This window comes from Larimichthys crocea, chromosome XXI (assembly GCF_000972845.2).
Source record: "Larimichthys crocea isolate SSNF chromosome XXI, L_crocea_2.0, whole genome shotgun sequence".
NCBI classification, from domain to species: Eukaryota; Metazoa; Chordata; class Actinopteri; family Sciaenidae; genus Larimichthys; species Larimichthys crocea.
In genome coordinates, this window is record NC_040031.1 from 15,206,269 (window position 1) to 15,217,859 (window position 11,591).

Sequence of the window (11,591 nt, forward strand, 5' to 3'; positions counted from 1 at the left end):
TGCTTACTCATTGTTGTTTCACTGCCGATAGACATCGATACATAAGATGTGATCCCTGCTTCCTTGTCTTGGTTTGTGGAGGTTCATGTAAAAACTCATGTATAGATAACCTGCTTTAACTGCAGACTGTGTTCAGTCTGCACATACCTGATGTTTTTGCTTTGTGTTGAACTGACCCCTTTGCAAATACGCTACAACCAGGACAAAGTCTGGTCTCTTAATTTCAGATCTTTCATGACAAGTCCCGTAGTGGATTTTTTGGATCTAAGGTTTTCAGTCGAGTATTTCATATCTAGTGATTAATGCACCCTAAAGAACCCCTGTATGAACCTCTAAAATTTGACTGATGCAATATAATTTCATTTCATATACATTAAATATATCCATATTTCTCTATGTGCTATATTAGGGTAAAAGGATAAGAACATCCAGTTTAGACATACTTTGTATACATCTGGTCTGATTTTGTTCTGTTTCTCAACTTTGACTTCATACTACAGTATACAATGATATTTAGACAATGGTGCTTTGAGCTGAACATTGTGGCAACAGTTTCGGGGAAGCCCCTTTCCTGTTTCAACATGACAACATGGTAATGCCCTCATACACAAAGCCAGGTCCATATAGACGTAACACAAAGAACTTGGCTGGCCTGCACGGATTTCTAACCTCAACATATTTGGGATGACGTGGTACGCTGACTTGAGAAAAAAAAATCTCAATCTTAAAGTAAAATAAAAGTTTGGGAAACACTGCGTAGTGTATGCTCCACCAAAAAAAGAATGGGGACATCGTTTATTAGCATATTAATACAGGCTTAGTAAGATATTTGTTTTATCATTACTTAAAGATGGGTGTTTCACAAGTTAATAAAGGAAAGACAGCATGAAGGTGGTTCATTAGGCACAAAGAAGAGACACAGTCGACTAAAAAACACACAGGCTAACTCGTCATCCTGATAATCATTAGAGTAAGACAGTACATTACTTAAGACCTATGAAACCCTGCTGCTTAAATTATAATATAACACTGTAACACTGCAGCGAGATGCATCACGAACAATCAACGGGGAATACATGGACTCTCCTAAATGTTATTAAACATATGACAAGTATATACACAATTTATACATCCATAAAAACAGCATTACGTTCAATGACTTCAGAGAAATATTTCACAACACTGTATGTATAAAATATTCATATGTGTTGTAAGTGTTGTATGATAAATAAAGAGCATCCGACTTGTAGAAGCTAAATTATTGTTTAAGAAATATAGAGTGTTATTAGCAATATTAAAAACAAGCTGTGTTTTCTAGTCTAAAATAAAAAGAGAGATATCCATCTTGTTCTGTTATAATCATAAAGAAGTGGAGCTGATGCATAGAAACACATAATAAAATAACTCCATCACAGGCTGGTGGATTGATGCGGCTCCTAGTATACCCCAGGGCTGTTACGGATCCCACAACAGAGCACCATGGTGAAGATCATCTCGAAGATCTAAATGAGAAAAGGGCCAGATTAATTCAATAAGTCTGCAATTCAAGCACCTGCATCCTTATCGCAGCTGATAAGACGAGCGGGAGCTTTAGAGAAATATATTGGTTACTCACACCACAGCTGTGTGAAAGCTACCTTTTCTAAAAAAACAAACAAATCTGGCACTCACCATGATGACGGCAACCACCAAAGCAGCCAGACCAATCAGGTAGAGCTTCTCGGAGAACAGCTCGATCAGTTTATCGTGACAGCTCTGAGAGGAGACAGAAAAAAGACGTTTAACACGTCTTATATATTCTCACGATGACTGAGAATTTATTTATATTTATTTATATACATTTACTAAAGGAGTACAAGTAACTGACAGCTGGGTCTGCTGGCACTGAATACAAAGCACTGCATATCAGCTGTTTCTAACTGCACATCTCTGAAGAATTCATTATGTAATATATTATCAATTAGTGACATTAATACTAACGAGGAGCTGAAAAGAATTAAAGTCTTTATCGCCGTATGAGTAAGAGTATGAGTCAGCACCAACACAACTTTATGTGTTGTTGTCAGTATTAGTGTAACTGTTGGATTATTGACCCAAAGTAAACATGGTGTGGCCGTTACTGTGTGTTACTGACGTGTTATCTGTTTTGGATGAATATGAAATCACTGGTGACCAGTTTGAGATAAAAAGAAAGGTAACTAATCCAGCTCGTAAACACACTCTCACAATGAGTTGCCCCTCATTTATTGTCTTGGCTTGTAAGTCTTTTATGTGTGTCTGTGTGTTAATTCAGGTCAGAGCAACCTGGACATTGTCTGTTCATGGGAACTGCTTGTGCAAGGCCACAGACTGCACATGTGAGTTACAGATGTGAAAAGGTGTAGGCTTTGGGGCAGAGTGGATGAACATCTGAACAAATCTGAAATTTTAACCTTGAACTGGGTTAAAGTAACCACATTTTAATTTGAGTTAATAATGATGTCTGTTTTTGGCTGATCCTGTGAAGTAAATGTCTGACATATAATGGTACATCATCACCTGAATCCAAAAATCATGTAAAAATCTGATATTGCTATAAAGCAGTGTAGCTCGTTAATTTAAAACACTGTCCACAATGACCCAGAGATGTTAAAGTGAGTCAAGTGTCTTATGAGTATATATCATCTTATTTCAGTTTGACATCCAGCTGTATTTGTTTAGCATTTTATTAGATGCTAGATCATAAAACTTGAGATTTATGTTTCTAAAGGTGCTTATATATTCTACATCTAGGACTGTGCAGGTTAGGGTTTTTGTGTTCTTTATGAATTTGTGATACCAGAGATCTTCCAAGCTCTGCTAGATTTTGTCTGGGACACAAAGTGCCGGCGACTTGCGTGAAGAGAGGGGTGTCATCTCCTTTACCACAGCAGTCAAGCTGAAATGAACAAACAAGAGGTCACTCACTCAACAAAATGATTATACACAACAGCTGGTTTAAGCTAGATTAGAGATTTCCCATCATGACGTACCGTGGTGTGGAAAACATCCAGCACTTTGATGGCAGAGTCTTTACTGGGAGACCCTGAGACGTCCACAGCCTTGATGTACGCAGAGTCGTAGAAGTTGATCAGTTCTTTGGAGATCTGTGGACAGTCGGGGGAGTTGGTTTAGAGACACAACAACAAATAGAGCAGCTTCATTTGAGCAGAGGTGGAAAATCAATGCACAAACATACAGTGCTGCAGAGAAATGCAGGCTTGTGTGTGTGTGTGTGTGTGTTGCTTACTGTGTCCCTGTTCATGAAGCCCCAGATTGCTGCAGCCACCTCACAAGCGAAGAGGATCACCAAAAAGAAGAAGAACTAAAGAAAGAGAATGGAGAAAAAATATTGAAACATAAAGTTTCTTAGAGAGAATTTAGAGAGAATAAAAGAGAAACTCACTGTTCCCAGCAGGCACTGAGATTCCTGAATGGCACCGTAACATCCAAGGAAGCCCACGAGCATCATCACAGCCCCGACTGCTATCAGTATGTACACACCTGTAAACACAGAGACAACATGAAACTCACAATCATGCAAAGAAATAGTAGTTCGTCACGGCAGCGTTGTGTCCTCAGCACCACTAGTGGACAGCAGTGTCACAGATGTGCATGCAGGCTGCCCATTTATTGATCCACACATTGTTTGGTAATGGACTTCCTGGATGTTTCTCTTGCCTTCCCTGTAGGATGACATGACACTATTGACATCCTGGAGATAAACAGCCACCAGATCATGAGAGAGAGAGAAAAAGTGGCAGTAGCTGACTGTTCAGCTGTCAGGACAGGAAATGCCTTCCAGACACCCACAACCTCCCCCCCAACAAACTCCCTCTGCACTGACCCCTGACCTCAAGCATTATCCTTCCCCAGGAAACAGAAGGAACCATGTGAATACAAAGACACCCGCCCAGCTCTACACACACATCTTTGTGAGATTAAACTGATAAAAAAGGGGGTCAAAAACATTTCAGCACATGAGCATTGTTTAAAAATGTCATCAAACGGACATCACCCATGGTCATGATTTAAAAATAGACATTTTGCACAACTTCTAATGACAAACAGATGTTGTGTTCAACAGGTAGTGCTGTTGCAGGAAGAATGAATAGCAATAATGCTCCAGTTACAGCAGAGGTCTGGCTTATATTTCATGCAGCTTAAAAGAAAAAAAAACTATGTACACAGAGCAAAGATTAAAAGAAAATCGATTGTACTGGATGTACTGTATGGTGAGTTTAATTAAGAGCACAAAGAGGCATGACATGAAGCATTCATTAACATAATAGGTTATAAAAGGTATCATGACGGCAAGCAGCTGCAGCCTCCTCTAAATGGTTTTAAATATTTGTTAAAGCGAAAAAAGTAGCAATAGCAAACTATGAAAATACTAAATTAAATAAGTCATGCGTTCAATATAAACGTACAAAACGGAAAAGTTGTATCAGGAAAAAATTCTGATTAATAGCTAATATTGTGTGTGTTCTACATTTAAGTGTTTATTTATTTATTATTATTTGTTTCATTTTGTTTTGTCTACTTTATTATTAGGTTTAGGTTCCCTTTTCAGTTAAGTTTGTTGTGTCTTGTCTCCATGTTTGATTGGGTATTTTCTTTTCTGTTTATGTAATTGTGTAAAAGATTAATACAATTGTATTGGGGTAAAACACACACACACACACACACACACACACACACACACACACACCCATTATTCTTCAACACATTGTTCTTCCTTTTTAAAACCTGTTGACTATATTACCCACAGTACAACCCAACCATATTTCCTTAAATTTACAAACTTGTAGTTTTCAGTCCTGTTTCTGACCAACAGTGACTCAGTTGACATCATTTTCGCTGGTGAGTTAATCCACAGAAATGTATGAAACATTTGTACGCTGAAAGTAGCTTTCAAATAAACATAATGGAGTAAAAAGGACAATGTTTCACTCTGAATTGCCTCAGGGAGGGAAAGAATAAAATGTTCAATAGTAATATACTCAAGTCAAGTACAAGTACTGTATAATTACAGTGATTCCACCATAATTATTGGTCATATTTCAAAACTGGTAATCTACAGAGAGCATAACATTCTTGTTTCTTTTTATTTCCCACAGCCCAGGATGGACTTTTGAGATGAAAATCTCTTTTCTGAGAAACACATCAAGTTAGTATCTGTTCTGAAGCTTCAGATCGAATTGCACAATCTTCATCAGCAGATAGAGTTTGCTCAGTTGTCATGGTTAGAGGTCCAACAGGATTTAATAAACATCAAGCTACATATATAAATTGGCTGAAGGAGATCATGTTTCAGAGTAGCTGTAGTTTGTTTTAGAATAATCAGATGACTTCAATCCACCCTCGTAACCGCAACAGTCCGACTATAACTCTTTAAAAGTAAAATCCTTTTTGTAACCAAATACATTTACTAGACATTCTGAGGCCATTTATTAAATGTTTACTACCTTTCAGTGGGAAATATTATACTTTATACTGGGCTTCATTTATCTGACAGCTATAATTACTAATTACTTCTCAGATTAGGCTTTGACATAATAAAACACATGATAAAATACAAATATGAAATACACTGTTATGATTAGAGCAGTGGTTACCAACAGTTTTGGTTTGTGAGCCACGTTTCATTTAATTTATTTCCCTTCTTCACTTCTCAGCTGGTTTCATTTAAATTACTGCTCGAGACCCGAAGAGGTCAAATTATCCAATAATTCACAAAAAAAGAAAAGGTTTTTGAAGAGCCTAAACCATGAATACAAATTTGTGTCGCAGCTCTTTCTTTCCTGCCCCATTATCTCGTGACCCCTCAGATTTATCTTCCCTTATCCCTTTGGAGGAGGCTTGACCTCTAGGTTGAGAACCAATAAGATATACTACCTGACAGTGAATAAATCGGTGTATTTTACTAGAGTAAAGGATGTGAATACTTCTCCCACCACTGGAAGACGGTTTGGGAGCAGCGTGTCTCTGGGTTTTCTATTCTTACACACATGTGAACAGAACATACGCAGCCTCTAATGTAGCATGGCAGTGCGGTCTAAAAAGGGACAGGCAGAACCAGCAAGAGACTCTGTTGTGTCTGCAGGCCTCAAACACCTCACACTGTACCTCACACATCCTGCGCAACCTTTTCCCATACTTACATCTACACTCTGTCTTTTCCTCTCCGCCTTAGCTCAACACCCTCCTCCTTTACCCCCCTCTCTCTCTCTCTTTCTCTTTCAGGACTTTGTGTTTGCAATGCGGCAAAGCAGGCATTATTTCCACTGCCTTCCATTACTATGACAACACCCTTTGAGGTTTGAAGGCCATTGAGACTTTAAGGGAGACAGGCAATTTTATACCACCGGGGAAGTTCATTTATTTCTTGTCTCCCAGTGTAATCTCCAGAGGGGGAAAGAGGGGAGGTGAAGACCAACTAAAAACCCCACTTGGACTTCTCTTCTTCTTTCCTCATCCAGTATGTTATAAAAAAGCTGTGAGACCATGCTCACAGATAAACCCTATCATTGTATATCAATTGATATTTCCTCCTGTCATCTTAACAGAAAGAGTCGAATAGAGTAAGAAGAGTGAATATTAAAAATCACAAAGATTGATCCCACTCTTACGTCGGTACTTAATATGAAGCTGGGGCCAGTAGCTGAGCTTAACGAAGCATCAAGACTGTAAACAGAGGACACAGCTAGCCCACCTACACGTGCCAAAAGAAAGAGCCAGCTGTTTATTTCCATATTTCCATGCTGATGAAACTCTTATTTCCATTTAACATGAAGCTGGAGCTAATTATCTCAGTTTAGCATGCAGATTGGAAACAGAAACATCTGTCTTGAATCTGTCCAAAGGTAACAAATCCATCCTACAGGCTCCTCTAAAGCTCACAACTTGTTTTTACGCTTAATTTTTTGTCCAAACAAGATACATGGTGTTAATTAGTGAGCTTTAGAGGTGCTGGTGGGAAGATTTTGTTACATTTGGACAGCTGTGCTATAGATGTTTCCTCTTGTTTGCAGTTTTTTAGGGCAAACTATGCTAAGCACCTCCCTGTAGCTTTAAATTTACTACACAGACCTGAAAGTGGTATTGATTTTCTCATTGAACTCCTATAAAGAAAGCAAATAGGCACATTTCCCAGAATGTCAAACTATTCCTTTAAATGGCAGTTAAAGAGTTGTCAGACTGTCAGCCTCTCGTTTACTCAAACAGACTCACAGCCGGACGGTCAGACTTCAAACCACAAGAATATCTTTGTTTACTGGCATCATCTTAGAAATTTCCTCTTTAGATGAAGCAGTCATGATATCAATAGAGTAGGTTTCAGTAGCTGTGAGGCTTCAGAAGAATGTTTTTATACCTGCCCTCACAGCCTGATTGCCAACAGTGCAACCTGTTTGCTTCTCTTCCAGGTATGAAATAATGCAGAAATGTTGAGTCTCTGCATGTATGTTCTTGTGAAAACAGTGTAAAGCAACTGAAACATATGAGAGGCTGTAGCACCAACCAGACAAGACTACCGACAACTGCCACCAATAATGATTTCAGGCACTGGCTAAGAGGTAGGAGAATGTGTATTTTCAGCCTTACATAAATACCACTTTGGTGTGCCAGCATGCTAAAAACATCCACTCCAAACTCTAATTTGAGGGGTAATGTGCAGATGTACAAGGTTATTTGAATTATGCAAGGGCGTATGTTCAAGGGAGGGTAAAAAAAAAAAGAAACATTCCCTTGATCTTGCCTGGGTGGGCCTCTCATGCTGCCCTGCCTTTAAAATCACGAGTGTGCCTTCCATCTATAAAAAGCAAGGGTTTGTATTCGCTCTGTATACTTACTGAGGGGTAAGTATGGGAGAGCAGCAGGAGCTCAAATGTAAATTAGTGGGCTCGCTAAAGTTCACCACCACAACAAACTGAGACGATGGGACTTTGAAATGTTTAAATCACATCATGTATTGTAGGCTTTAGGGCCAATCTGTGGATTGCTGAGGGCAGCGAATGAGACATGATTATGATTTATGGCTTCAAGCTCATGCGGCACAACCTGAGGCACATATTCCTGATTCTGTGACTTAGTCAAACCTGCAATACTTTTACAAAGATATACAGAGAGCATGTAGCACTGCTTTAACAAAAGCCTGGAAATTCTTGAGGTTCAAATACTTTAAAGTGTGAGCGACATGAGGGACATGATGGCTTTATTTGTGTACTATGTTCACAGACCGTTCACCGAGCCCACATATGCCTCAACATCTGTCTGAAACATCTGGCTCCTGAAAGAACATCAAGGCTGGGACCTTTCTACGTTATTAACATGCTTGTTTGTTTGACTTAGCGAACATCACCTGCACATAACAGTATGTGGCCGTCAGTGTCAGAGTGACAGCAGAGTGCCACTCTTAAGTCACGCTGCGGATTTACGCAGGTCCTGTTTCCTGGTCTTTTCTTAGAGGTCACGCCACTCCTACTATTCCTGGACATTACTCACGTGCTTCCAGCTGAGTGTAAAAGACAGGTAATTCTGTGAATTACTGAACTTTCATCACTGGGTTAACAGTGAGCTTCCTGTCATGTGGAGAACAAGGAATGAGGAAAGAAATACCTCGAAGCACGAGGATGTGGAAGGGAGAACTTACACGTATGATGAAATGGGTGGGACGCAAGATGATGATCAAGCAACATAAAGGGGGTGGATAAATTAACACTATTTTATACTAGCCCTGAAGTAAATACTTAATACGCTGTTAAGACTGAGTTTGAGCACACAGTTTGTTGTACTATGTTTTAAAATGTACTTGTTATTTTGTCCAGCCAGTTTATACCTTACTAAATTCAGTGGACATTTAACATTGCAACATAAAATTATAGCAGCCTTCCAAACCTTTAAAAATGATTCCTGTGATGTTATTATGGAAATATGGAAAAATAGTTTTCGAGTCCACTTTAAAATAATGTTTATCTGGTGGTGATGATGTGTCACTGGACGGCAGAGAAGACTCTCTTGCTGAAGTTTGTAATAACCAGCTTCAAAATGCAGATTTAGACATTGTAGTGATTGTAAAGCTCTGTATACTTGATACAGTCGATGGTTTATACTCACTGATATAGAAGGTGCCCGGTGCCTGGTGGCCTTCAAACTGAAGTATGAGGAGGTTGCTGGTTTGACTGTCATGGCGGAGATACAGGGCCACTCCTAAGATCACGCCTCCGGCCAGCTGTGGCAAAGGGAAAGAAGGTTTTAAATAGACATTAACTTAACATGACTTGACTTGAAGGGGCATTTAAAATGTTGGTATTCAAGAGAGATATTAGCATGAATATTAAAGTAAACCTCATGAATTTTTTAGAGAGAGTGTCGTGACATCAGGGACGGCACAAAGCCAGACTCTCCTAAAATCAAATCAGTGTCCAAAGCTTTCTCTTAATGTTCCTCTGTGTGCGTGTCCAGCTCTGCCGTGAGTCAGTGAACTATCCTCTGTCCTTTAAGGGAAATGATGAAAGGACATCCTGACACCTCAGTGACCTACAGCACAGACCATGCCCATAAAACATTGTTTGAAGCCAACTCAAGAACTTTGTTATTCAACTCTATCTCCCGTGATCTCTCCTCTACTCTGTATCTGATGAATCGGAAATATCTCGAGAAAACTGTTTTCATATAAAGGCTGATGGAGCATAACAACTGGACCACATCCAGTGCAACTTGTTGTTCACATGCTGACGCTCTTTTTTCTCTATGCCAATGTTTATATCATTTAGTGTCATGAGTGCACTCCATTGTTCTCCAAGAAACAGGAAACTGAATCTTCAACATGAAAAATAGTAAAAAGAGGAAGAGAGGGCTCAGAGTTTTTTTGTTTTTTTTACAATGACAGGCACAGCAGCAAAACCAACAGAGGAAACACTCCATCAAATGCGACACATACAGGATATGGTGATTTTGTACTTCTCTAAAAAAAGATGACTGCATTGTATGAAGAAACTACATGGAAAGTCACAAACGAGTCACCAATTCTGAGAAAGAGTGGAAACATATAGTCCAAAGTGATGTGACGCTTTAGGCTACTAAATCAGACTCAAGGAGACATTCAGTTTGAATGGTTAAGCTGAGGTGTTTCCTGAGTTCTTCAAAAGGTTTTTCAGCCAGAAAAATATGCTACAGTCCGGTGACCAGGTAGGAACAAAGGAAATGTCAGAGGGAAAACAGCTCTCCCCTCCCCCAGAAACTCTATTAGCCCTGTTCAATCTCACTTGTTAAACTCTAGAGAGAACCAGACTCTTTGAAATAACAAGAAATCATCCAATAGTGAGGAACAGTTTGATTAATATGTCATCCAAAACAACTTCAGAAATCAGACCTTGTTCCTGTCTGGAGTATCTGATGAGCATTTACAAGAGTTAATTCAATGCCATGATGGACCTAATGTGAGGAGGGGGGAAAAAACTGTATAATCCCTGAGAAGAGGATGAAGCCATCCAAGTCTGAAGTGCTCCTCTCTCCTTCTTTTACAGCCACCTTGCACTGGTGCTCGGCCATGCAGAAAAATCACTGTTGATGAAGGGTAAGAGCATTTCATGTCCTGCTTGGCAAACATTTTGAGTGCTGCGCCTCTCCTACCGATGCTGCTCTCCTCACACACACACAGCAGCAGCCTAATTAATACAACAGGGCGGGAAACTCAAGGATCTATCATTTTATATCAGCTTAAAGTCTTCAGCTATACAGACATATGTAAATCAAGCTGTGTAAATCAAACCTTAAGAAGAGAGAAAGTTTTAAGAAAGCAGAGTTACTCAAACATAAAAAAAATCAACAAGTAAAATATGTTCAACTCACCCAGAAAATAAAATTAAAGAAAAATAACATATATTTTATGCATTTCGTGCAGCCAGCCACAGCCATGGTGCCAGATTTTTTTTTTTTTAATCAGCTCGTCCTTTTGCCCAAATCAAACCGTCTGTGAGGCCAGTCTACTGTCCCGGATCACACACACTCTCTGCCAGAGGACTTAAAGAGTTTATTCAGGCCAGTTGGGGTGTAAGCGCCTCTATGCTGCAAACTCCTCCTTTATAATCAAGAGTGAAAACCGAGACGGAGAACTGCCCACCAAAGTGAAGCGGACAGGAGGAGAAGAAGGCCGAGGAGGGGTGAACAACAGGCTCCCCATCCGCAAGAGCGAGCAGGGAGACCTGTTTATGTTCCTCTGCAAGTTTATAAATGTGTTCAGATGAAATGTAGGGCAAAGTCAGACTGAGGAAAGGGGAGCAAGAGAGAAAGAACACCATCCTCTCTTATCCTCTTTATTCACCTCATGGATTTTAATTTTATTTAATTTTTAACATCTTATTGGTTTTATTGTTGCATTTTATTCGCCCCCAGTGGGAATAATAAAGGCCTTAATAAATTTTTATTTATTTAGTTTTTATTTATGTATCGTCTACTTTGCTAAATTCTATCCATTGTTGTCTATTTGTGTTTACATTGTTTGCTCTGTGAAGCATGGAAAGTGGTGTATACATTTAAATACGTTTACAAATCAAAATACACTTTCTTTT

General features: G+C 39.3%; 1 protein-coding gene across 1 annotated transcript; it reads right to left on the bottom strand.

The window, feature by feature from the left end:
• Positions 1 to 757: 757 nt before the first annotated feature.
• LOC104932024 (CD81 antigen) lies at positions 758 to 11,151 on the bottom strand. Its single transcript, XM_010747165.3, has 8 exons — positions 10,873 to 11,151; positions 9,136 to 9,250; positions 3,425 to 3,522; positions 3,269 to 3,343; positions 3,012 to 3,125; positions 2,819 to 2,917; positions 1,672 to 1,755; positions 758 to 1,502 (listed from the first exon to the last, which is right to left on the bottom strand). Exons 1-8 carry the CDS (start codon positions 10,936 to 10,938, stop codon positions 1,437 to 1,439), a joined length of 717 nt encoding a protein of 238 aa, XP_010745467.1. The 5' UTR covers positions 10,939 to 11,151; the 3' UTR covers positions 758 to 1,436.
• Positions 11,152 to 11,591: the final 440 nt, after the last annotated feature.